Genomic DNA, 26,341 nt, shown 5'->3' on the forward strand with positions numbered 1-26,341 from the left:
TGAGAGACACTAAGAGAGACAGAAGCCCAGAGACATTATGGAGAAAGTCATTTTGAAACACAAGCCGGAAGCGAGGAACCAGCAGATGCCAGCCACGTGTGTTCCCAGCTGACAGAGGTGTTCTGGACGACATCGGCCATTCTTAAGTGCAAGTATCCTCATGTTGATGCCTTAGTTTGGACACTTTTATGGCCTTAGAACTGTAAATTTGTAACCTGATAAATCCCCTTTATAAAAGCCAATCCATTTCTGGTATTTTGCATCACGGCAGCTCTAGCAAACCAGAACAGGCCCTACGCGTGGAAGACGAAAATCACAGTCTGCAGCCCGAGGTCAGCAGATGCCAATGAGGGAAATGGCCTGCCGGGCTGGGGGAGACGGCTGTGGGGTTGGTTAGGGTCCCCTATTATCTTACCATCTGTTGCATTTTCTGACTTTCATGTGGGTCAGCAACGTTCCTATCCTGAAACACATTCACTGCATATTCATTTGTTCGTGAGTATATTGAATGAATCCATTTATTTATTCCTTCACAGATCAGTAGGACACAGAACCTCCCCCAGAGCGTGACATGAATGTTTGGGCCCCACGGAGCCCTTTGGAGGGTTTGTCAGGGCAGGAGACTCAAAACTACCCCCATGAAGGGCGCTACCTTCTTTGGACCAGGACTGGGGGGTAGGGGGTGGAGGTGTCCATGTTTAAAGATCCCTCAAAGATTTGTAGAGGAACACCTCAATAATGATGACAGGCCAGGTTAGGTCAGGGTCCACATATGGCAGAACAGTTTCTGGATTTTAGGGTGATTTTCAAGAGGTGAGGCTGGGGGGAGTTGGTGCCTTGAAAAAGGAATTAAAACGCCCTAATAAAATAACAGCTACGGCTTACTGAGCCCTTACTATTTTCCATGCATTGCTTAAAGCGGCTTACTTGTTTGATCTCATCATCACAGTTCCCGAGTGTTTCCCACACTCCTTTGATCACAAGATGCAGAGCCAATTAGCTCAAGAAAGGACCCTTCAGTGCAAAGACATGCCCCAGACCTGGACACTGGTGCTGAGGCCCCAGGGACAGGTTTTTTCCTCTTTCTTGGGGCCAGGTGGTTTCTCTCTTCCCTCCTCCCCTCTCTCTCGGCGGTCTCTGCCTTTTTGTGCAAAATAGCTTCATTTCCCCCCCTCTGCCCCTGGCTTCCTCATTTGCCTCTGGGTATATCCTTTCTGCTCCCTCATCACTGGAATTTGTCTCCCATCAGCCTCCCGGCCTCAGCAGTATCATGGCCAGCCAGCCCAGACCTTCTCTCCCTGGTTCCTTTTCCTGAGCCACGCAGTGTGGTGAATTCAGTGCACTTTTTGTGTCAGGCCACCAGGCCTAAAATCGACCTGTTTATGGATTAACTGCCCTGGGGTCTGCAGGGATGGGGCTATGTCAGGGGTTGGGTGTTTTGCCTAGAAAGGTATGGGCAGGGTTGCTGTGGGCTGACCAGCCTGCTACATCTCTAAATCCTTCAAGTTAATAGATTAAAACATTTAAAAGGGTAATTTAAAAATCCTTGTTTTAAATTTCATTTGAAAATTAATAAATACATTAAAAAATTCAAACCATTCTAAAGGATATACCTTCTAGTTCCTTCATTAGAGTCAAACATTGTTACCCTGCTTCTTGTGTACCCTTTGAGAGACTTCAGTGCATGTGCAATCATATGTGTACATGTCCCCCCAAGAAGGAGTAATTATGTAGACCATTCAACTCCATAAAAAAAGGTTGATGTCTAAGATCAGTTTCTGGTCTGGTGGGAGAGTGGGGAGGAAATGGTATGAATCTCGGAACTCACCAGGTGGGAAATGCTGGCTGGTGTAGACGTCTCTTGGTGACCCACCTGCAGAAGGGTGGAGGGGCTCAGAAAGGACTACAGAGGCTCAGAAAATAAATTCACCTACTTTTGTTATGCTCAGAGGTGGCCTGAATTTTTAATGAAGAAAATTAAAACCTCCCCAAAATATTAGTCCACTTTCTTGGCAACATGCACACTCTTCCCTGTCTCGTTATTTTGCACCATCCACAAACGAGCCAGCGCTGGTCCCGAGAAAGGCCTTCCCCAGCCTCTGGCCCAAAGCTAGTTTGCACACAGGCAGACATTGCAGAGGCAGTGTAGTCCTCTGTACCCTTGTCCTTCGGAGCCCTGGAAGACTGAGTGCTGGTGTTGCCTGCTGAGCATGTGGTCGAGCACCAGGCCATTTCCCCTCCTGGAGCTGTGGGACCCTGTAGCTTTGCATCTCCGCAAGAGAAAGGGTCTAGGATGCATCTGCTTTTCAGACCCTGCCTGACTGAGCAAATGTGACTGCTCTTCGCACTGATACTTGTGCACAGATGTCAGGCATCCGGGAACTTGCCCTCACATACCTTGGACTATCCCAGGGGTAGATTTGTTCATCCACACTAGCCTTTCCCCTCCAACAAGTGCTAATTGATCGACTGGTGTCTGTCCAGCCTGGGGCTTGCTGGCCTGAGGGACAAAGTGGTAGAGAGAAAGGACTCCTCCTGAAATTGTACATGACAACACTATGGTGCATTTTCTGTAAAAAAGAAATATATATATATTTGTGTTTAAATCTATATGAAATATACATGTTTGGTTATATTTGCTTAAGTAAATTCTAGAGGGATAAACAAGAAATTGATGGTGGAGGTTGAACAAGGCAGAAGGGGGACACGGAGATATTTGTACTCTTGGTTAGCTGTCATGCTGTGCCCATCTCTGAGTGCCTGCAATATTTTGCATCTATCCACTTAGGAGTCAGTGTGGTGTGATTGTGGTATTGGAGAAGACATGGTGGATTTAGATCCCAAAGACCTACGATCATACCTTAGTTTTGCGGCTCACCATTTAACCACGGGCAAGTAACATTCCCTCCCGTCCCCAGCTCCCTCATCAGCAGCGCAGGGATGAGACTAATTAATAACTTACCTCATTCACAAAATTGTTGAGAGACTTAAGGGCAATAATGGATGTGGAAATGCTCTGTGAACCGCAAAGCATTAAATAAATACTGGTTAAATTGCCTGCTGATTAGGACGACCTGCCTTTGTTGCCCCTGAATGCTCTTTGTGATCAGAAGAGGTAAAGCCCGCATCTTATTGCACTCACAGAAGCACGACTTCCCTGCTCAGCCCAGGTGCTTATGAGTGGAGGTTTCCCAGCACACACTGGAAGGAAACTCAGAGCTGCTGGGATTTGAACAAGCAAAGTTCTTGGCTCACCTTTTGTTATTTGATCATTTTGGACTCAGTGACTCTTCTGTCCTCCACAAAAACATTCTTCAGTTTATTAGTTACTATAATTACTTGTGCACTCGCCTTCAGTTCCACAGATATTTACTGAGCTCTTAAAAAGTGCCAGGCCGTATGTGAGAAGATGGGGGGATTCAAGGCTGAGCCAGAGGGTCTCCCTGCCTTCAAGGACCTGAAAGTCCAGCAGGAGAGTCTAGAAAGGCTCCTCGGAGCTGGTTCACGAGGGGTGGGTAAGAGACAATGGGAGAAGATAATCACAACTATCCCTTGTGAGCACCTACTTCATGCCTGTTTTTATACTAATCATTTTATTGATGTTCTCTCACTTAAGACAAACACCCTGAAGGAAAAGCGTGATCTCCATTTATCAGGTAAGGAAGCAGGTGCTCAGGTGAAATAAGGTGATTCTCACCAAGTGGATGCTAGATCTCAAACTCGGGCCCTCTGACTACAGAATGCATCCTCTTTCCCAAAACTGTTGTGCCTCTTAGACCTTCAAGAAGGCCCAACCTCATTCACCTTCAGTCCTTTCATAGCTGTCCAAATTCCAGGGATCCCACATCCTAGCAGGTTAACACCATCTGGATCCTCATCACCCACCTGCATGTACAGATCTCATTCTTTCCTGCCACATGGCCTCTGTGTGCTCTTCCTTCTGTCTGGAATGCTCTCTCCTTCCCCACTTACCCAACCCACCCTCACTGCCCAGTTGATTCTTTCATACTCTTTGGGTCTTTGCTTCATTGTCACCTCCTTAGCAGAGGATGTCCCTAACCCTACCACCCAAATGTTTTCTGTAACCAGCGTTTTCTCTTCATGACACTTGCCACATTGTGTAATTTTATTTTGTGTTTGCTTGGTCATTGTCTTAGACTGTAAGCTGTCCAAGGGCAGGGATCGTGTCAGTTTTTCTCACCAATGTACACTCAGTGCCTGGCGTGGAGTATAGAATGAATGTGTGAGTCTCAGTTTACAGCCTTGGGTGTGCATGGAATACAACTTCACAACATTTTCAAAACAATCTTTTATTTCAGGCCCCATCCTAGGGGCCATCAGGACTCACTGACCTCACTCTCTCCCCTCTCCTCCAGCCTGGAGCTCTTCCTTCCACTTTGCTGATTGGGTTGGGCAAAGGGTCTGCTCCTCTGCTCCCTCCTGGTTTTCTGACCAACACACAGTGTCTACATCTGCTAGCTCTTTATTTTTCCTCCTCTGCATACCTCCCTAGGTTTCCTAAGGCTTTGGCTCTGGGTGAACAAAAGGCAGAAAGACTTGCAGGCTATTTCTGTTGCCTCTCCTACCCATTACCCCCAAAACAACAAAATTCATAGCAGGCTACTTTCTCCAGTGAGGGACGGTGAAAGGACATAGATTCGTATCTCAAAATGTTATCGTAGCGACAAATAAAATCCGTTAAGTTTGGGGCTGAAAAGTGGACTCTGCAGGGTTTAGAGAACCTTCAGGAACAGGTGGTGCAGTCTTGAGACTGGATTTGTTTCAAAGCTGAGTCCAAGTTTACCAAGGGACATGTGGGTTAAGATGGGATAAACCACCCCAGGGTAACAACGATAGTAAATAAGGATGACATTTATGGAGCACCCATTCTGTGCCAAGCATAAACTGGTATTTTATATATAGCATTTCTAGCTCCAGAACCTGGGCTCTTTCTCACTGCCATATTACCTCTCGTAAAAAGTAAGGTCTTACCACAAGGCTGGTCAACAACAAATGGCATTGGGTGCTTTGCTCACGGAGCCCAGGGAGGAGGTACTCTTGCCAATAGGGAATTCCAGACCAGTCTAAGTAACCACCTGGGGTTACCTGAAACATACCCTATCATCTTCCGGAAACTCTTCACCCTGCGAAGTTAGGGTTACAAATGCAGACTGGTCCATTGGCCCAGGAGTTTCAGAACCTACCCTGGGGGTGGTAAAAGCCATTCTGGATATCTCTGTCTTCTTTGAGTTTGCACAATTGGCCCAATTCAATTTAGCTCTTACACTTATTGCTTTGGTTAAGTGCTAAGTCAGCTTAGACTTATTTTATATGTACATTTTATCATTTCTTTGTATTGTAAGCTTTCGGGTCCTTGTGTCTGAGATGAGTAGTATTGAACATAGCTAATATTTATTGAGCAATTCCTATGTGCCAGACACTGTTGTGCTTTACACAGCTGAACTCAGTTCAATCTCCCAACAACCCGTCATTATCTACATTTTGCAGATGGGGGACCTGAGGCCAGTGAAGGTAAATAACTTGCTCAAGGTCATGCAGTTATCAAGGTGCAGAGTTGGGCTATGACCTCAGGCCGCTCTGCTCCAGAGGTCTCACGCTCATCACTCCCTTACACTGCCTCTAGAAGCAAAGATGCAGCCTCCTTAAAATATTCAGATGGGCAGCTAGTGGCATAATTCAGTTTGTGCGTATGGCATGGGAGGTTTAACAGTTGTGGGAGGACCCGGAGACCTCAGAGGAGGGCTAAATATTAGACACGAAGCCAGAAAGCCCACAGGTTCAAGTCTTTGCTGTGCTGCCTACCAGCTGTGGACCTTGGGCTAGTCAGTTAAACTTTCTAAGCTTCATTTTTCTCACTTGTCAAACGGGACTGAGATGCTGTAGCTCAGCGGGTTGTCGTGAGGAGCTGGTGGGAATACGTGTATCAAGGTGGTCTGTAAATTGGAAAGGGCTACCCAAATTTAAGGTAATGAAGTTATTGTTGTTGTTAGCATTATACTTAAAGGATGGAAATGATGATACAAGAGATAGTGATAATAAGAGGCAGGGGCCACCCAGGCCTGTTTAGAAGAGGGCCTTCCCCACGTCCTTTCTGCCAGCTGCTGACATTGGCACCACAACTGCCTTGTGCCTATGTGGCCTGTGCCCTGGTCCTGGAGCCTGCTTCCCTGATTCCATCGGTCAGGACTTTTAGTTGCAGAAGACAGCTGTTTTAAGTTGGAAAGGAATATGTAACAGGAAATAATGACTGTTAGGTAGTCTCTGGGGGAGGAATGAGATCTAGGAATAATGACCAGCCACATCATGAGAGCTTTTTGCAGAAACACTGCTATCACTGGGCACCAAAACCTCTGCCACCGCCATCCCTAGAAGTGCCACAAGCCTCCCCACTACACTCATAGAAGATACAGTTCCAAACTCAGGTCTTGTGCAGGAGAATCTGATTGGTAGAATCTCGGGCATGTGTCCCTAGCTGCAAGGAAGTCTGGGCATGTGTTTTCTGGCTTTTACCCTGGAAGGACAGGACTCGTAATGTGGGACCTCACCAAAACAGGGAGCATTTTCAAAGGTTTGTGTGGCCACAGATGACGAATGTCCACTCCATTGGTCCAGTTCCCAAGATATTTGACCCTGACATAATGATTCCAGGGAATGACTGTGAGAGGAACCCACCCAAAAGGGCTCCTGGCCCATTCATGAAGAATCCAGAGATTCCTCCAAATCTGGGTGGTGTGGCGTGATGACTCCGGCTTCCTTGGACTCATGGGATAGGGCTTGGGGGTGCTGTGTGTCCCTGCAAAGCTTCCTGGGGCCTCAGCATGCAGGGTAGGTAACTTCAAGTCCAACTGGACTGCGGAGGAGGGTGAGGGGAGGATTCTGCTCTGAGCTTGCCTGTGGCTGGCCTCTGCCTTTGCCGTCATCTTTACTGTCACCTGAGCATCCAGAGGCTCTAAGCTGGGAACTGACAGCACAGCTAACACACAAGCACACACACACTCTCACACTCACGTGCTGTATACATGTGCATACAATGAGCACCATTTTGTCAACAAATAAAGACTCCACCAGGGAACCCACTGCAGGGCCCTGGCAAGTACATGTGTGCTGGAGGCAGGAGGACACAATAGAAAAGGCTTCAGGATGCCAGGAGAGCTGAGTGGGAATCATGAAATCATACATTTACATAGAAAAGGATGAGTTGGTACAAAGCAACTGGTGGGTGTCAGCAGCCTCTTCTCTGCACCCTGAAAGGAGAGGTGAACATGGGTTGCAAAGACTCTTTTAGGGGAGGTTTTATTCCATCATTCCAGAGGGGTAGGGAACAGAAGAAAGTGCTTGGGGTCAGGGAGACTGGGAAGAGGACAAAAGTCTAAGAGCTCCAGGAAGATGGGGACCTTGTGCCCAGCATCTTCCCTGGGGCGGCTGGGGCCTCAGAGGGAAGACACCGTGGTATCCTTATGGCATCACAGTGTAACCCCCTCCTCAGAGTGTCCGACTTCCCAGGCTAGAAGAGAGGGGCTGAGACCATGAGCAGGACCAAGAGAGTGGACTGAAGACCAGAGAGCCCTCCCAGAATGTTCCGAATGGGGAAAGGTTCCAAGACCCTGGGGTATCTCTAAGCAAGTGAAGGAACCCACAAGAAGGGCTGGTTCTCACATCCCGAGTTGGGGGCCCCAGTGTGCTACCTAAACCACAGCTGAGTGAGCCCCCCATGCTGTCATCTCATCTCACCCTCTCTAGCCCTGTGACACTGGCAGGCTGAGCCCATTTCTGTCAGTGGAAGAGCAGTTAAGTGGCCGTGGCTCTGAAGGTCACCTTCCATGCACCACGATGCCCCAATCTGCTGGTAGCCTGCTTGTGCTGTGACTGCAGTGGGCTAACAAGCCTCCCTGAGTCTCAATGTCCTCAGCTGAAATGGGGGTAATGGTCGCTTCTTTTCGGGTAAGGTTAAGATGAGGTGCAAAGACTAGAGAGGGCCTGGCCCAGGGCTGTGGGCACAAAGCAAAGTGGACATTCAACAAACAATTAGCTCCCTTCCCTCTTGCCCCCTTGGACGGCTCTGAAGGCAGATCTTCCCTTGGGATGCGCAGAGGTCCAGGTGAGGGAGGGGTCACCGTTCTGCCTAGCACCCTCTCCCTGACCTCATGTGGCCCCCTGGCCTTTGTTTCCCCTCTTCAGCCTGGCCACTTCCACCTTCTCCTTGCCATCCGCTCCACCCCAGTTCTGCCCCCACATCCTCTCATGTTTGTCTTAAAGATTCAGGGACCGTGGCTTCAAGGGATGTCTAACCAGGGACTGTTTTGGATATGGCATCCTACTTGGTGCCCAGTTTTGGGGAGACCCAGAAGGGTTAAATTGGTGTCCAGTTGCTCCTTCCGAAGACTCTGCCTTTGGAAAACAGGACGGGACTTCAGAGGGTGGAGATGGGGCAGAGGAAACGTGGAAATGGAGCCCTGGAATCTTAGAGCTGGGCGTCATTCCAGGCTCCTCTGACTACAGATAGGGAAACTGAGGGCCAGACAGGGAAGGTGATTTGTCAAGGTCAAACTCTGGGTAGGGCTGGGAGAAGGCAGCCAGGCCTGTGAGGGGCATTGGGATTGACAGGGAGGTGGTGGGGTGCTGCCAAGTCTGTGGGTGAGCTCAGTTCCCACGGGTGCGGGTGAGGGGAGAGGCTTGTGTCTGCCGAGGCGCCTTCAGGGCTCCAGAAGGGAGGGAAGGCTAAAAGCAAGGTGAGGGGTGAACTTGGGGGACTGTGGGAACTTGGGGCCGTGCACCCGGGCCGGCCACGCGTGGGGCGCGCGAAGGGGCAGGTGGGGTCCTGCGGGGGCCCGCGCGTGGGGGCCGCGCCGGCCTGGGCGGGGTGAGTCAGCGCCCGCCCGCTCCCATTGTGCGGCCCCGCGGCGGCGGCGGCGCGGAGGAGCCGAGCGCGAGGAGGTGGAGCCGCGGGCTGCGGGCTCCGGCGCCTGCGTCCGCCCGGCCCGCCCGGTTCTGCGCGGCGTCAGGCTGAACCTGAGCCCCGGCGGGCGCGCCTCGGAGCGAGCGCGGGAGGGACATGGGGCGCGGCGGCCAGCCCGGGCCCCGCAGGCTCTGGAGCCCCGAGGTACCCCGGGCAGGGCAGGGCAGTGCGGGGCGGGGGGCACCCGGTGGTCCCGGGCGTGACGGGGCCTTGGGCGGGCAGGGGGCGGGATCCGGCTCCGGGAGGCCGACGGGGATGGGCAGCGCGAGGCTCCTGACCCCGCCCTCGTCTCCCAGGGCTCCCCACCAGGCCCCCGCAGCGCCCCCTTCTTCTCATCTGGGTCACGGGTCCCTCGGTGAGCGAGAGCCTCCCCAGCCGCCTCCCCGGCCATGGCCAACGGAGCGATCCCGCCGCCCGGGGGCGCCTCCCCCCTGCCCCAGGTGACTGACGCGCGGGGAGGGGGAAGGGAAGGGGGAGGAACCCCGAGGAGGGGAGGGGCGTCCTCTGGCCCACCCTGCAGCCCCAGGTCCAGGATGGGGAGCGGGGGCTGGGGGTTGTGGAGAAAGATCTGTTGCCCCCTCTCCTTCCAAGCCCCTGGGAGCCTGGAGAGGTTGCTTTCTGGGACCTTGACCCAGGCTTGGGGTGCTCTTGAGGATGCGGCCTGCCAGCCACCTCCACACCCCACCAGGGCCTGGAGCTGGGGTGGGTGCGGGGCGTTCCTTGGGCGGGGGTCCTGAGGAGAGGCTGCCTGGGCCTGCAGGTCCGGGTGCCCTTGGAGGAGCCCCCTCTAGGTCCCGACATGGAGGAGGAGGACGATGACTTGGGCAAGACCTTGGCAGTGAGCAGGTTTGGGGACCTCATCAGCAAGCCCCCGGCCTGGGACCCCGAGAAGCCCAGCCGCAGCTACAGCGAGCGGGACTTTGAGTGTGGGTAGCCTGGGGACCCCTGGCGTGGCCCGGCCCTCACCACCATCACCTTCATCGCCACCATCACCGTGCTCGCCACCCGGCTTGCTCACTGGGTCCATCCCGTGCTGGACACTGTGCTGGACTGTGTGCGGGGCCACCATGCTGTGTTAAGCCATCCTGCCTCACCCATCACCTGTCCGCCTGCCGCGGGAGCTGGGGCCCCAGATGCAGGGGAGATGTAGGGAGATGGGCCTGAGGTCTCCTTCGGTGACCTTCATCGTCCCCTCTTGGCTCTGTCCCACCTCTGGCCCTGCCCTCTTCTCCTCACTCGTTGGTCCCTCTGACTGCCTCCCCCTTCCTGGCTGTCTCATGTCCCCCCCATTCCCCCCTGTGACCTTCCCTCTCTATCACTCCTAGCCCCCCACTCTACCAGGCCTCACCACTGACAGTAGTGTGGACCCAGGTGTGGGGGGACCTGGCATGAGGTCTTGAGCTAGAAGAAGGTGCCCCCAGGGCGGTGAGGGCCCGCGGTGCTGTGGGGCCTCAACGGGCTCTCCTGCACCCCAGTTCACCGGCACACCTCCCACCACACCCACCACCCGCTCTCGGCACGCCTGCCTCCGCCCCACAAGCTGCGGCGACCGCCCCCCACCTCCGCCCGCCACACCCGCAGGAAGAGGAAGAAGGAGAAAACCTCTGCTCCCCCCTCTGAAGGGACCCCTCCCATCCAGGAGGAGGGGGGAGCTGGAGTGGAGGAGGAGGAGGAGGAGGAGGAGGAGGAAGAAGAGGAGGAGGAAGGGGAATTTGAAACAGAACCTGTGGAGCCCCCACCCTCGGGGTCCCCACAGAAAGCAAAGGTAGGGATCTGCCCCTTGGAGGAGGGGGCGGTGGGTTGGGGAGGGGTGCAGAGAGGAGGAGAGGAGGATGCTGTAGCGGGGGATGGGGGGTCTGGGGGAGGCTGGGTGGGGGGTGGGGGTTGAGTGGTAAGTCGGGGCAGGGGCCCAGGGGGCGTCCTGTGTGTCCACAGTTCTCCATTGGAAGTGACGAGGATGACAGCCCAGGCCTCCGGGGCAGGGCTGCCCCCACCAAACCCCTGCCTGAGGGGGGCCCACGCTCCGACAGGAGCCCCCCGTGCTCGGTCAGGTACTGGCTCCCAGCCCCAATCTCGGGGGGACCCACCCAGCCCAGGGCAGTCAGGCCCCCCAGCTCTGACCTGAAAGAAGAGGGGAAGGGGGTGGAGGAGATCGTTTGGGGGGGCACCTTCTCTGTTCAAATGATTCACAAGGAGGAGGGAATGAGAGGGGAGAAAAAGGAGAAAGGGTTTTCCAGAAGGGAGAGAAGGTGTCAGGGTGGAGAGGAGAGTGGGGATGAGGGCAGAGGAAGGGCCAGTGGGATGGGGAGGGGAAGGGGGAGGTGAGCTTCCGTTTGGCCCAGGAGGGGCCTGTGTCTCTTGCCCCAGGCTGGGGGTGGGAAAGGCAGCTCAAGGAGGCTTCAGGCCCTGCCCCTTGCCCTCACTGACCCGTCCCCGCCATGTTGCCCTGTGAAATCCAAGGCTGCCATGTTGCCTTTTCAGCTCCCCTAGCCCCCGGGCCCAGGTCTCCCGAGTCACTGGGGAGAAGAGCCGGCCCTGGAGCCCCTCAGCCAGTTACGACCTGCGGGAGCGGCTGTGCCCGGGCAGTGCCCTGGGCAACCCTGGGGGCCCGGAGCAGCAGGTGCCCACTGACGAGGCGGAGGCCCAGATGCTGGGCTCTGCGGACCTGGACGACATGAAGAGTGAGTGAGACCCTGGGGCCGGCCCCCAGCCTGCAAGGAGCCTTGGAGAGGATCTCTGTGCTCTCCCCCACCCAGAGCCAAGTCCCCTCTGTAGCATCCCTGTCTGCTGGAACCTGGCCAGTGATGGGGAGCTCACCACCTCCCAGGCCATCTGTTTGGTTGCCAGAGCTGAAATTTCCCTTCCCGACACCTCTGTCCTTGGGTCCTGTTTCTGTCCTCTGAGTCACCTCCTGAATAAGGCTGCCCCCTTTTCCCACGTGATCTTTGAAGACATCTTTATACCCCCTACATCCCCTAAACTTCTCTTCTCAGGGCAGATACCCCAGCTCTTTTCATCCCTTTCAAAGCAGCCGCCTGGGTCTGAGCCCCCGTGCCAGGCCCCTGCTTCTTGGAGGCTCCCCTGGCCTGATTCAGGGGCCCCCTCACTCCCATCCCACTGCCCTTAGTTGGGCCTGGCTGTGATCTCGGCGCATTCCTTCCATCTTATCGGTGCCCTGGCTTCTGTGCCACCTGTCATCACCCATGGGGCTTGGTGCCCAGGCCAGGGGCATCACAGACCCCGCCCTCCGGCCCCTTGGAACCACAGTGTGTGGGTGGGGGAAATGGGGGTGGGGGTGTGTGTGCAAGCTCTAAGCTCAATATGTCATGGAAAGTTGCCAGGGCCTGAGGACAGGGACAGGGACAATCCGATGGCAGTGGTGGTGGCAGGGTGGGGGAGCCAGGAGGAGGGCGTGTTGACAGAGCCAGGGTGGGGGCTGAGAAGCAGCAGGAGCCAGGCTTGGGGACGTGGGGAGTCGGGGTCAGGAAGCCCTGCCACCTGCAGCTGTGTGTAGGGGGGACAGAGACCTCTCACCCACTTGCATCCAGGCTCCCACCCCCGGAAAGCCAGGACTCTGGGAGGCGGCAGGGGCTGAGGCCTCGGCCATCGGGGGAATGACGAGCCCACTGGAGGAGGTGACAGAGCCCAACGGGGCACCAAGCCCCAGGCCCAGGGCCACTGTGGCCCAGGGTCTTGGGAGGCTACCTGGCCCCAGTCCTCACGACTTGCTGGCCTCAGAGGATTTAGAGATGTTTGTGCTGGACTTTGAGGATTATGACCTGTGGGAGTCCATCAGGGGCCAGCTGAGCCCCCTGGCAGGGGGACCAGTGTGTGAGTAGCTGGGCTTCTGGCCTTGCCCCCAGCTGCCAGCTGGGCAGGGGCAGGTGGGGAGGGAGGGGAGAGGAGCTCTGCCTGAGGATGCCCAGATGTGTACTGATGGGGTGGAGATGGGTGCAGAAGGGGGTTACAGGGAATGTTGGAGGGTGGGGGCACGGCTCAGAGCCTGGGGACCTGGTGTCGGGCCTGGGGCCCAAGGTGGAGGGCAGTGAGCATGTCGGGGACTGATTTGGGGGCCGCCTTTTTAATGAGGTTGGGCCCGTGGTTCTCTCTCTGGTTCTGGGCTGGCTCTTTCCCCTCTCTGGGCCTCAGTCTGCTTATCCTGAAATGGCCACTCCAGCCTACCTGGTCTTGGTCCTGCCAGCCAGGTGTCCCGGGCTGGACGGAGCAGGGGAGCTGGAGTGGCTGGGCCCTGAGCTCCGGCCCCTGGGACCGCCAAGCCGACCTTCTCCGTAGGTCACCGGCTGGAGGACAACCCTGGGGTGCGGCGGCACCTCGTGAAGAAGCCGTCTCGGACCCAGGGCGGGAAGGGCAGCCCCGGCGGCCTGGCCCCCATCCTGCGCCGGAAGAAGAAAAAGAAGACACCGGATCGGCGGCCTCACGAGGTACCGGGCCCGAGGGGCTGGGCCGGTGCGTCCTCTCGCCTCTCTACCCCGAGCCTGTCCCCCCACCTCCTGGGCCCTGCAGCCGGGCCCCCAAGCCCTCCTGCCCGGCGCCCTCCCCAGGTGTTTGTGGAGCTGAACGAGCTGATGCTGGACCACGGCCAGGAGCCCCACTGGCGGGAGACGGCCCGCTGGATCAAGTTCGAGGAGGACGTGGAGGAAGAGACGGAGCGCTGGGGGAAGCCCCATGTGGCCTCGCTCTCCTTCCGGAGCCTTCTGGAGCTCAGGAGGACCATCGCCCATGGTAGGGGGTCCCTGCAGGCCTCGCAGCTCAGCCCGGCCCAGGTCCGGCCACTGTTTTTTGGACATGGAGTCCAATTCCTTGTGCGGCTCTGAGGGGTTGGGCCGGGCCGGGCCACTGGTGCTCAGCACTGTACTTGGCACAGAGTAGGGGTTTGGTACACAGGCAGTGGATGAATAAACGCTCCCACCCGCTTTCTGGCTGACGAGGTGCGTGATCCCTGCCCTTGTCCTTTCTCTGGCTGGGATGTGGGATGTGTGGGATGGGGTGGCTGCCTGGGGCACTCGGCCCTCTGCCCATCCAGCACATTTGCCCATCTGTGGGGAGCACGTTGTGTGGGAGTGGTTCTTTCTGATGAGAGCGTCCCCCTCCCCTGATGGGGCACCCCTCCCCTGGCCATGTGCCCCCAGGCGCTGCCTTGCTGGACCTGGAGCAAACCACCCTGCCGGGCATCGCACACCTCCTGGTGGAGACCATGATCATGTCCGACCAGATCCGGCCAGAGGACAGGGCCAGTGTCCTGCGTACCCTGCTGCTGAAACACAGGTGCCGTTCGTCTGGCCCACCTGTACTTCTGGGAGCCCAGACTGACCCTCAAGTGATGGGGAGCCCGTCCCTCTCTTGTCTTTGCCCGGCACTGACCGTTAGCAAGCTCTTTCGTACACGGTTCTCCACCTTGCGCCTCCTCCTGACCTCAGCCCCCCACGGGCCTCTCCTCCTAACCTCCTTTCCCCCCTCTCCCCAGCCATCCCAACGATGACAAGGACAGTGGCTTCTTCCCCCGAAACCCGTCGAGCTCCAGTATGAACTCGGTCCTGGGGAACCATCACCCAACCCCCAGCCACGGCCCAGATGGGGCGGTTCCTCCCATGGCCGACGACCTGGGGGAGCCGGCCCCGCTCTGGCCTCACGACCCCGATGCCAAGGAGGTCAGTCACCTTGCTCTGACCTGGGCTGGGGGGCAGCAGGGGCTTCCAGTTTCAGTGGAGGTTGCTGATGACTGTCAAGCGGGTCAGGATGGCTGGATGCCTGGCACTGGGCTGGGCATGTGGGCAAGGGAGAGGAGACATGCAGGAGGTTGTCTGTGCTCTGGAGCAGCGGTGGTTTTGGTGGGGTGCTGTGGTCCGTGGGAGCCATCGAAACAGCCGCCAAGGCTGAGGCTGGTGGGGGGCTGAGAGGAGGAGCCCAGATCGTGGGCCGGCCCCCTCCTGATGCAGGGCCACCTCAACAGTCCCTGCCCTGGCTGGGGAGGGAGACAGCTGGGCTCAGATCCAGGGGGTGGAGGGCTGAGCCCAGGGCTGGAGCGAGGGATGGGAGGGCCTGCCACGGCCTCCCGTTTGGGTCCCAGCCCTATTCCAGTTCTGCGTCCTCAGAAGCCCCTCCACATGCCTGGGGGAGATGGTCACCGGGGGAAAAGCATGAAGCTGCTGGAGAAGATCCCTGAAGATGCTGAGGCCACTGTCGTGCTCGTGGGTGAGGAGGGCCAGGGGCTGGGGGCCGGGGGCCAGGGGGAGGGCCTGTGGGGCATGGAGGCTGCCTCTTCCGTCCTCAGCAAGGCCCTCACCTCACTCCTGCTCTTCCTCACCACCCGTTTTGACCCCAGCCCTTTCTTCCCCAATCCCCTGCCTGCTTTCCCTCCAGTTTCCTGCTATCTTGGGTGCTAGTCCACATGGCACCCTTGTGAGAATTAGAAAAAGGCGCCTGTTCCTTAAGACTCTTAACTTCCATCTGTAGGTAAGTTGTAAGAAATATACAAATCTATAAGCAAATAGGGCCCCGTTAGATTAGGGTTTCTTTGTGCAGTGTGCAACCTGCTCAACTGTACATGGTGGCCCCAGACATTCCCTCCAGGGCCCACCTTGGCCACTCTCTTTTGCCCAGCGCCCTGTGCCTTGCTTTCCTCCCAGGCTGTGTGCCTTTTCTGGAGCAGCCAGCGGCAGCCTTTGTGCGGCTGAGCGAGGCTGTGCTCTTGGAGTCTGTGCTGGAGGTCCCCGTGCCCGTCCGCTTCATCTTCGTGATGCTGGGGCCCAGCCACACCAGCAGCGACTACCACGAGCTCGGGCGCTCCATTGCCACCCTCATGTCTGACAAGGTGGGGCCCTGCAGCCCCCTGGGCTGGGCTCTCTAGGCCCATCCCCTGGGCCCCGCCTGCTCCCTGCCCCGCTGGCTGCCCACAGTGGTGTCCCTGAATGCAGGGGTGACAGAGGCCCCCCCTGAGTGGAGCCAGTGCTCAGTAGTTGGGTGTGTGGGGAGCTGTGACTGAGAGCAGAAAAGGGAGCCCTGGGCTGGGGCTGCAGGCGGGGGCAGTGGAGGCAGCGGGAGAAGCCCGGGCCCCAGAGCTTCAGATCTGACATGAGACTTGAATGGGAGGGCCGGATATGCCGGGGTTCTGTGGCTCCTGGGCTTGGGCAGGAGGGTCCTCTAGCTGGGCGTGATGTTCAAAATATTTATCAACCAGCAGGGTGTGGGCACTGTCCAATCTGAATGTTCTGGAGGCCCCGGCTATGCCAGGTGTTACCCCTTTGGTTGCTGCCGCGTGGGAAGGTCTGGGGGCTGCTAGGGGAATCCCAGCCCGCAGGGGTGTGTGTCACCGTTTTGATGATTGGGGCCTCTGAACTGGACCAGCGTCCACCCTGCCTCTAGCTCCGGAATGGCCCCGACCTCCCCCCGGGTTCTTCCCCCCGGAGGCCCCCTGCCTCCCCTGCCCAGCCCTGAGAGTCGCGTCCCCCCCTCGCTCAGCTGTTTCACGAGGCCGCCTACCAGGCCGACGACCGGCAGGACCTGCTGAGCGCCATCAGCGAGTTCCTGGACGGCAGCATCGTGATCCCGCCGTCCGAGGTGGAGGGCCGCGACCTGCTGCGCTCCGTGGCGGCCTTCCAGCGCGAGCTGCTGCGGAAGCGGCGGGAGCGGGAGCAGACCAAAGTGGAGATGACCGCTCGGGGGGACTACGTGGCTCCTGGGAAAGGTCCCACCCTCCAGGACCCCCCTCTGTCCTGACACCCCAGTCCTTCGTCCTGGCGTGGGAGTCTCCCACCCCGAGTCCCTCCACCGTGTCCCGGGTGTGGATGGTCGGGTGGGGGGCTGGGGCCTCCAACGGGGAGCCGGGGGTGGTCTGTGTTCCAGCAACCCTTTCCTCCCCCAGAACTGTCTGTAGAGTTGGGGGGCTCTGAGATGGCCCCTGAAGATGACCCCCTGAGGCGGACTGGCTCGGTGTTTGGGGGGCTTGTCCGGGATGTGAAGCGCCGGTACCCCCACTACCCCAGCGACCTGCGGGACGCCCTGCACTCGCAGTGCGTGGCGGCCGTGCTCTTCATCTACTTTGCTGCCCTCAGCCCTGCCATCACCTTCGGGGGGCTGCTAGGTGAGGGGAGGGGTTCTGGGATCACTTTGGGGGCGGCTCTTAGTGAGGGCTGGGGGAGGGAAAGAACGGGAGCAGAGAGGCCCAGTGACCCAGTGGTGAGAGTGGCAGCCTTAGGGAGCTGTGGGGTGAGGGGATTCCAGGGCTCACCCTTGGGGGGCTTTATGTAGAGCAGGGGGTGGCAGGGTGGATGGGGCTGGTGGTGAGGGGCTGGGAGGATGGCTATGGTGAGGGGGCTGTCCATCACTCTGGGGTCCCCACTTAGGGGACACTAGATGAGGAAGAGGGAGCGGTTGGGCCGGGGTGTCTGCTGACCGCTGCCCGCTCAGGAGAGAAGACGGAGGGGCTGATGGGTGTGTCCGAGCTGATCGTGTCCACGGCTGTGCTGGGCGTCCTCTTCTCGCTGCTGGGGGCTCAGCCGCTGCTGGTGGTCGGCTTCTCTGGACCCCTGCTCGTCTTCGAAGAAGCCTTCTTCAAGGTGACAGCCCTGCCCTGCCATCCTCTGGTGTAGATGATGGGTTCCTGCAGTCTCTCTTTCCCACCCTTTTCCAGTTTGCTAATGCTGCCGTTTGCAAAACACCAGAAATGGATTGGCTTTTAAAAAGGGGGCTTATTTGGTTACACAGTTACAGTCTGAAGGCCATTAAAGTAAGGCATCAGCAATAGGGTACCTTCACTGGAGGATGACCATTGGCATCCGGAAAACCTCTGCTAGCTCACAAGGCACGTGGTTGGCATCTGCTTGCTCTCAAGTTGTGTTACAAAAATGGTGTTCTCCAAAATGTTGCTCTTGGGGTATTTTATCCTTTCTTAGCTGCAGCTCCTCTTCAAATGTCACTCTCGGTTTCTCTGAGGTCCCTCTGTTTGTGAGCTCTTTTTATAGGACTCCAGTGAACTAATTAAGACCCACCCTGAATGGGTGGGGCCACGTTTCCATGGAAACATTCAATCAAGAGGTCACACCCTAATCAAAAGTGTCACAGTTGGGTGGGTCACATCGCCATGGAAACACTCAGTCAAAAGGCTCCAACCTAATCAACACTAATACATCTACCCCCACAAGATTGCATCAAAGAATATGGTTTCTTCTGGAGGACATAATACATACAAACCAGCACAGACCCCTTGGCCTCACCCCCTGCCCACCCTGAGGGGCATGGTGCCCGGGGCAGAGTGCCGTGGGTAAGCCGCCCCTCCCTGTCTCCAGTTCTGCCAAGCCCAGGACCTGGAGTACCTCACCGGCCGGGTCTGGGTTGGCCTCTGGCTGGTGGTCTTCGTCCTTGCCCTGGTGGCCGCCGAGGGCAGCTTCCTGGTCCGCTACATCACGCCGTTCACCCAGGAGATCTTCGCCTTCCTCATCTCTCTCATCTTCATCTACGAGACCTTCCACAAGCTCTACAAGGTGGACGTCCCGAGAGGTCTCGGGGGTGGGCGGCGAGCTGGGGAGGAGAGCATGGGGTGAGGAGAGGGGACAAGGATGGGGGCTCTGGTGGGCATCAGCTTCTGGGCACACCTGGGCCAGGACCTAGCTGATGAGGAGAGTGTCACACCCAGAGGGGGAGGGGTCAAGGCTCCAGGCAACTGGTTGGGGGCTTAGGAGTGAGGAGTCACCTGCACAGGTGAGTGACAGAGTGGGGCATTGCCAGTGCCCGGGGCCTTGGGTCACCTTTGGTAGCGGGGTGTGTGTGTGTGTGTCACTGCTGCCTGTCCAGCTGTGTGAGGGGCCAGCCCTCTCCCTCACAGGTGCGTGGACGGTGGTGAAATCAGTGTTACCTGCACAGGTGTTCACTGAGCATCCGCTGCTGCCCTTCTACCCCCCGGAGGGGACGTCGGAGGCTGGTCTGGACCTGAATGGGAGCACCCTGTCCCCCACCGAGGGGCCATCGGGCCCGAGGAACCAGCCCAACACGGCGCTGCTCTCCGTCATCCTCATGCTCGGAACCTTCCTCATTGCCTTCTTCCTGCGCAAGTTCCGGAACAGCCGCTTCCTGGGTGGTAAGGTGTGTGGCTGCCGGCCTGGAGCCCGTGGGCCCCTTCTGTGTCCCCTTCGATCCCTGCTGTCACCACCAGGCTCTGCTGCCAAGAGGGCTGCCCCCCCTCCCTGGTCTGTCCAGGGACACAGCCCCTGCACCCCCGTGGTAGTCCCCTCCCAGGATGTCTTCTTTGCACCACTCAGAGAAGTTTCATCGGAGAGGAAGGCCCTCCCAGGCTGGGCTGGCACCTGTGGGCTGTTAAAGGACGGGTCGGGGGACTTCTGGCTCTTTGGCCTCCTGACCCTCACCTCTGCCCTCTGCTCCCTGCCCTGACTGCCCCTCTCCAGGCTCGCCGGGTCATTGGGGATTTCGGCATCCCCATCTCCATTCTGGTGATGGTCCTGGTGGATTATTCTATCACGGACACCTACACGCAGGTGGGTGGGCCCCGACCCCCTCCAGCTGCTGCTTCTCACCCGGGGCCCTGAGTGGGAGGCCCCGGCGGTCACGATCGGCACCGGCCCCCACGCTCAGGTGACGTGGCCGCCTGTTTGGGCCACGCTGGGAGTGGATGGGGGTGGGGGCTCCTGTGCTCTGGGAGTTTACAGTCCAGAGGCCTGTAGAGAATCCTGGGGGAGGAGGGTTGTGGGGCTGGGGGCAAATGCTGGACCTTTGGAGGGACAGCGACTCTGAGAATGCAAAACTAATTTCCCCCAAATTCCCCCTTTCACGTCCAACTCCCCCCAAGCCCTGGCAGCAGGGTTGTGGTGTTGGGGACCTGGGCTCAGTGGGAGCAGCCACTGGGTGGTGTCTGTGGGGCTCCTGGCCTGGGGAGGCAGCACCCCTGAACCCTGTCATCCCTCCTGCCATGCAGAAGCTGACGGTGCCCACGGGGCTCTCGGTGACGTCCCCCCACAAGCGCACGTGGTTCATCCCGCCCCTCGGCAGTGCGCGTCCCTTCCCGCCCTGGATGATGGTGGCAGCGGCCGTGCCCGCCCTCCTGGTCCTCATCCTGATCTTCATGGAGACACAGATCACGGCGTGAGAGGGCTGGTGGGGGGCTACTGGGCTTGGTTTCAGGGGGGTGGGGGTGGGTGGGTGGGAGATTGGGGCAGACGTGGAGGAAGGGGTTTGTGCTTGGGAGCCGGGAGGGGTAGAGGGCAGCGGGATTGGCAGCAAGGGGTGGAGCGTGGGCGTGGGGCGCGGTTAGCCCGTGATGCCTGGACGTGCTGTCGGATGTCACCACCACTATTTGCTCGGTGGCACTTTACAGCCCTCAGACACAGTGACGGGCCCTGCTCATCCGGCGATGCTCACACATGTCTTGTTTTGATTAAACCACCCTAATCTGGTGCTCTCTAGCATCTGGCTTTTGTGGTATTTTAAATATCACACTATAAGAATTTGGCTCAGATTTGCTTCAGTGTGAGAACTTCGGTCTCCCGTTGGAGAAAATGGAAGAGGAAGCTGGCGGGTCGCGGGGAGAACTCTCCCCTGCACGCCTTCCACCCGCTGTCCCTGTCCCTGAGTCCCGGGCCTGTCCCTGCCTCTGGCCTGCCCACCCACCACTCCCCCCACCCGCGGCCTCCTCCCCCAGGCTCATCGTCAGCCAGAAGGCGCGGAGGCTGCTCAAAGGCTCCGGCTTCCACCTGGACCTGCTTCTCATTGGCTCCCTGGGTGGGCTCTGCGGGCTCTTTGGGCTGCCCTGGCTCACGGCGGCCACCGTCCGCTCGGTCACCCACGTCAACGCGCTCACTGTCATGCGCACGGCCATCGCCCCCGGCGACAAGCCCCAGATCCAGGAGGTGCGGGAGCAGCGGGTCACCGGGGTGCTCATAGCCAGCCTCGTGGGTGAGACCCCCGGGCCTTGGCCCTGCAGACCTGCCTTCTTGCCCCTGATGCCCCCAACCTCCCACCACTGCGGCTTGAGCCAGGCCCCTTTTGCATCTCCAAGGGTGTCGTGTCCTGCCCTTGCCCTGAGCCCCAAACCTGCTTTCTGACCTCCCTGTGAGCCCTTTTTCCCTGAGCTCTTTCCTGGGTCTCTACCCTGCTCTGTCTTCTCTTGTTCATGGGGATGAGGCCTAAGCTGACTGGTCAGCCGGGCCCATGCCGAGAGATCAGAAGGGCCCTCTGCGAGGCCTGGCCATCGTCACGGGGCTGTCCCCCCTCCAGGCCTGTCCATCGTCATGGGTGCTGTGCTGCGCCGCATCCCATTGGCTGTGCTCTTTGGGATCTTCCTGTACATGGGGGTCACGTCGCTGTCCGGGATCCAGCTGTCCCAGCGTCTGCTGCTCATCCTCATGCCAGCGAAACACCACCCTGAGCAGCCCTACGTGACCAAGGTGGGTGGGGGGGGGGTGGTATAGGGAGGCAGGGGTGTCGGGGGAGAGGGGATAGGGGACTCCCGGACCAGAGGACAGGATGAAGGTGAAGGGTGAGCTGGGACATGGGGAGCCAAGTCCCCAGAACTGTGGGGTGGGAGCAGGCCGGGGGCTGTGCTGAGCCCGAGGCTCCTTCCCCCAGGTGAAGACTTGGCGGATGCACCTGTTCACCTGCATCCAGCTGGGCTGCATCGCCCTGCTCTGGGTGGTCAAGTCCACGGCAGCCTCACTGGCCTTTCCCTTCCTGCTGCTGCTCACTGTGCCCCTGCGGCGTTGCCTTCTGCCTCGACTCTTCCAGGACAGGGAGCTGCAGGCGGTGAGGGCTATGGTTTGGGACAGCGTTTTTAGGGCGGATGGCATTGGAGTGAGAGAGGCTTGGGTTCACATCTCTTCAAGTTGCATGATGTTAAGTTTCCTAATCTTCTGGTATCTTCCTTTCCTCCTCTGTCTAATGGGGCTGATATGTCCCTTCCTGTAGGATTGTGGTGAGGACTAATTCCTTACCCAGGGAAAATGCTCAGTATGATGGTTTAGTACAAAGTGAGCTCGGGGCTGCTGCAGACACCTGGCCGTGGGGCAGTGCTGAAATCTGTCCTGAGCCATGCTTTTGTCAGCTAGAGGAAGGGACACCATTTTGCAATTTATTCACTTAAACATGGTACACAGAAGTATCGCAGGTACTAGAAGTGGCCCTGGGGACACGCCTCATACCTGGTAGCTGCTATCATTTTTACTCCTTATTACTAGGAGGAACTTTCAGGAGTCCTGGAGGTTTTGGCCAGAGGGAACTGTGAAATTAAACCTGGGGTCATGGTCCCTGCAGACAGTGAGGCCCCAGAGAGGTCTGGGAGCGGCATGGGTGTTGGGGAATGGGAGGCCTGAGCCTGCCTTCCCTGCCTCTTCCAACCTCTGCTCTCTCTGGCAGCTGGATTCGGAAGATGCAGAACCAAACTTCGATGAGGATGGCCAGGACGAGTACAACGAGCTGCACATGCCCGTGTGATCCTCACGAGAGTACCCCTTAGAGACCCCGACCCCTTAGCCATCTGACCCCTGGGCCCCAGTCAGAGCCCAGCCCAGGTCCAGGGGCTCCTCATGACCCAGAGATGTGCCTGGAACCACTAGGGACGCCTCGGCCAGAGTGGCCTCCCTGACCTGCGGCTGGACGCTGAGCTCGTCTCACCCTGGCCGTCTCCCGGGCCAGACCGCCACAGGCTTTGAGCTCATTACAGCCACACCTCTTGTCTTGTGTCTGCTTCACTTTCTTGGTTGATCTCTGGTTTCTCTGGCCCTACTTACCCATTTGGAATTGGAAGAATTGGAAGAATTCTCTTTTCAGGGTCATCAAAACCAGGGAGAGGTTCGAGGCAAGGGCAGAGTCCTTGGGGGAAAGGGAGAGACTCTGAGACCACAGAAGGTCAGAGCTGGGCCTTATCATCACCCCCCCCCTCCCCCAAGGAGAGGCGAGCAGGAGGCTCAAGGTCATCTGCCTGTTATTTTGTCCTGATTAGAAAAGGGAAGGGCTGGGGAGGAGTGAGGGAGGAGGTTGCTTTGCTTTGGCTGCTGGGGAAAGCAGAGCATCTCCACTGGCTGGGGGGCTGGGGATGGTATACCGAGAGGCATGGAAAATGCTGCCCGCCCTCCCCTCATCCCTGCCATTCTGAGAAGCAGGGATCACACCCCAGTCCCCTAGACGCCAGGGTGGTGCTGGACTTGGGGTCCCTGGACCATTTTAGATCCTGCTGTCTTAAAAGAGGCAGTGCTGGATTCCTGAGGCCACTCCTTGTGCAACAGCCTCTGTTTTGCTAGAAATAACCTGGCAGGCCTTGAGAGTGGAAACAGGAGCTCTTTGCGTCAGGGTTGCTAGGCAACCTGCAGCTTGATGGAGAGGTTTGCCTCTGTGGTTCCCCCTGGTGGCCGCTGTCGCACACTGCAGGCTTTGTGCCTACCGGGCAGGGGTACCACGGCCACCTGCTGGATCTGCTGCGGTCAGAGTCCCCCTTCAAGTGCGCCAGTTCCTCCTTGGGAGACAAGTGGGGTGAGGGGGGGTCTGTGGAGTTGTGCGGTCCTGGGCAGCCACAAGCATCCAGGCCCGGGGATACCCACGGCCCCACACTAGCCGTTTCCTTTGGAGCTGGCCATTCTTCCTTACTCTTTTCCCCTTTCCCTCCGAGGTGTCCTGGCCTTGTTGGGAGGGAAGGGCAGAGCAGCGTGAGGCTGCTCGTGTGCTCGTAAGGAAGAGACGAGCCCTCCCAGCTGTCCTGGATTATCCAGCTTTGAACATTTCGTTCCCATCAGCCTCAGCTCGTTTGGTCTCTGGCGCCACGGGGGCTTCTCACCCACCCCCCAGGCCTGTGTGAGGACAAAATCCCTTTTTCCTTAGAGTGGCCAAGACAAGGTGGAATTTCAAAGGAACTTTGCCAAGGAGCATAGGGAAGGTCAAAATGCAAAACTCTAAAACACAGGCATGTAGAGCAGACGGCAAACACAGAGATGGCAGGGGCTCCTTACAGGTGGGCTTGGCTGAGGGGCTTTGCACACAGGAACCCCCAACCCCTCTTCATTTTCCGAGTCCTAGGTCAGGTTGCTTAGCCATCTTCTGGTTGGTGGGGGTGGGCACCTCTGTTTGGTCTGGGGGCCCCCTGGGCCCCACAGGAACCTGCACTTGTTTACTTCCCGCTGCCAGTTCTGGGGAGCTCCTGAGAAGAAATGGCAGCTTGAGCCAGGAAGGTTTGATTTTCCTGGACACAGGTTGTGCCAGTTGTCCCTGCTTGGCATTTAGCTGAGAACCTGGGTGTTCCCCAGCTGGCAATTGGAAAACAGGAGGGTGGGGACTCTGGAAAGGGGGCAGCGCTGGTCCTGGCTGGTGGGTCAGGGTGGCCTTTAGTAAAGCTAGGCCTTGCCGTCAGGCCTCCATTAGAACAATGAATGGTAAAGCTTCAGTGAAAGGCAGAACAAGACCTCACCTCTGGCTAGTGTGAATGTGTCACCCAATGTGGGAGGAGTGGGCCTAAGAGCCTTAGAGATGTATAGACCTCTGCACCCTCCCCCTTCCCTCCTTCACCCCCAGGGGACAGCAGCTGCTGTTTACCAGGTACAGGAGGTGAGTTCGGCTAGCAGACTTGGAGCTGGGTCTAGCTAGAGGAGAGTCTTCCTCACCCAGGGTGGTGGCCAGTGGAGAGGTTTGAGAGGGCCAAGGGGGCTGCAGCAACCCCAGAGGTTACCAGGGGTAGGAACTTTGAGGTACAAGAGAGGAAAGAGTGACATTGGAGGCCAGGTTGGTTACGTAGGAGACGAGACAAGGCCTGGCGAGACAGGTGGTGAACCCATAGAAGGGCCACCAGGCCTGGCCTGGGGCCTGGATGAGCAGAGATCGTGTCATTTGGGGGCACTTGGAGCTGGTCCTGAGGTTTCATGGGCCCTGTGTTTCCCCTGACTTTCCAACCTCATCCTGGGGGCTGGGCAGCTTGACCGAGGCGTTCGCCCACATGCAGAGGGGCGTCAAGAGGACCCCCACCCATCCCTGATGGCATTGGCTTTGGGCGGGAAACAGCTTAGGGAGTTGGCTCGTACTTGGAGGTACAGACCGTTCCGATAAGGAGGCTAGTGGGGTCCCCACCGCTTTGCCCTCCCCCTGTGGCTTTCTGAGCTGGGTTGTGGCAGCTGCCCAAAGCTTGCATTATCCTTGGTCAAGTTCAGCATGCATCCTGGCTCCTTCTTTTACTCTGAGCAACGAGGGCGGCTGTCACTTCCTTGTTCCGTGCTGAGGGTTCAGCTCACTCAGGATGCCGATGCCCCTGTGAAAGCTCCCTGCTGTCAGAGCTCCTAGACCACCTGTTTGATTGCCCCGTGCTCCTCCTTTAGGGCACAGGACGTGGGAGTAATGTGTCCGGCTTGGCAGCCTGTGTGACATCTCATAGCATATCAGGTAACTCTTAAATAATGCTCATGCCTGGTGACACTTAGATCTCTCAGAGGGAATTTTGAGTGGCAAGGGAAGGGCCAGACAGAATTCAAGGGCACTTTCAACCACTGCCCATATTGCTGGCGATGAAGCCTTTGCCACAAATGACAATACAACAGGCTCCAGGCAAGCAACAAATAGTGAATTAAATCCAAATGTGGCAACTAAGGAAACCCAAAGTGGGGAATTTGGTTCCTAGATAAATAGATTATATAATTGTCTGGGAGAGAACTTGATTGGTTGTATGACTCACCACTTGTGCAAAGAGCAAATGTCAATATTTGTATGATTTATGTTCTGGAAGAAAGATTTAATATTTGAGACCCCTGCTGGGATTATTTTTAATTTAGTTGGAAGTGTTTCTTTTTATTGAACAACACTTTATCAAGTGCTGACTAAGCAGCCAGCCATAGAATGTTCTCTGGGTGGTGGAGGAATCACATTTGGATCTGGGGGTGTGGAGGAGGGGCAGGGGATCCCTCAGTGCCCATTGTCCCCTGGGCAGGGCTGCCAGGACCACAGGGGATGAGGGACTGAGAGAAGGGGCAGCAAGCAAGGGGTTGGAGCTCCCAAAATGATAGAATTGGGGAGAAGGGGCTCTGAGGAGGGTGCAAATCAATTGGAGTGTTTTTGGCATGCTTTAGCACACCTGCCTTGCCTGCCCCCTGCACCCCAGTGCTTCATACTTACCTGTGTCTTCTTGAGGCCGTAAGCGGGCCAGAGACCCAGCCTGAACCCTTTTGGTGTCCCTAATGTCTCCCACAGTGCCCGGTTACAGGGGCACATGGGTGTATGGGGCAGGGCAGGTGATAAGGTAAGGAAGGACAAAGGGCCCCTGTTGTGGGTTAAATTGTGTCCTCCAAGAGATATTTTCAATTCCTAACCCCTAGTACCTGTGAACGGGACCTTCTTTGGAAATAGGGTCTTTGCAGATGTCATCAAGTAAAG

General features: G+C 57.5%; 1 protein-coding gene across 3 annotated transcripts; it reads left to right on the top strand.

Moving 5' to 3' along the window:
• Positions 1-8,983: 8,983 nt before the first annotated feature.
• SLC4A3 (solute carrier family 4 member 3) lies at positions 8,984-22,689 on the top strand. Of its 3 annotated transcripts, none has more exons than XM_037849535.1 (23): positions 8,984-9,121; positions 9,274-9,417; positions 9,738-9,903; positions 10,453-10,742; positions 10,883-11,028; positions 11,459-11,658; positions 13,271-13,419; positions 13,540-13,720; positions 14,128-14,263; positions 14,463-14,646; positions 15,091-15,190; positions 15,625-15,809; positions 16,457-16,682; positions 16,860-17,078; positions 17,405-17,553; positions 18,283-18,477; positions 18,857-19,075; positions 19,396-19,485; positions 19,923-20,089; positions 20,646-20,899; positions 21,221-21,390; positions 21,572-21,745; positions 22,355-22,689. In XM_037849535.1, exons 2-23 carry the CDS (start codon positions 9,367-9,369, stop codon positions 22,430-22,432), a joined length of 3,729 nt encoding a protein of 1,242 aa, XP_037705463.1. In that variant the 5' UTR covers positions 8,984-9,121; positions 9,274-9,366; the 3' UTR covers positions 22,433-22,689. The 3 variants fall into 3 exon arrangements, with proteins under 3 accessions (XP_037705463.1, XP_037705464.1, XP_037705465.1); XM_037849536.1 differs by having other exon boundaries at positions 10,913-11,028; XM_037849537.1 differs by lacking the exons at positions 8,984-9,121; positions 9,274-9,417; positions 9,738-9,903 and having other exon boundaries at positions 10,395-10,742; positions 10,891-11,028.
• Positions 22,690-26,341: the final 3,652 nt, after the last annotated feature.

Source organism: Choloepus didactylus, chromosome 9 (assembly GCF_015220235.1).
Source record: "Choloepus didactylus isolate mChoDid1 chromosome 9, mChoDid1.pri, whole genome shotgun sequence".
Classification (NCBI taxonomy): Eukaryota; Metazoa; Chordata; class Mammalia; order Pilosa; family Megalonychidae; genus Choloepus; species Choloepus didactylus.

What these genes read in the sequence shown, in the direction of transcription:
- SLC4A3 (XM_037849535.1), top strand. Translation starts at nt 9,367, where the DNA reads ATGGCCAACGGAGCGATCCCGCCGCCCGGGGGCGCCTCCCCCCTGCCC. An exon ending in TCGAAGAAGCCTTCTTCAAG is followed by an intron (nt 17,554 to 18,282) that starts GTGACAGCCCTG and finishes CCCTGTCTCCAG; the next exon opens with TTCTGCCAAGCCCAGGACCT. An exon ending in CCTTCCACAAGCTCTACAAG is followed by an intron (nt 18,478 to 18,856) that starts GTGGACGTCCCG and finishes TTACCTGCACAG; the next exon opens with GTGTTCACTGAGCATCCGCT.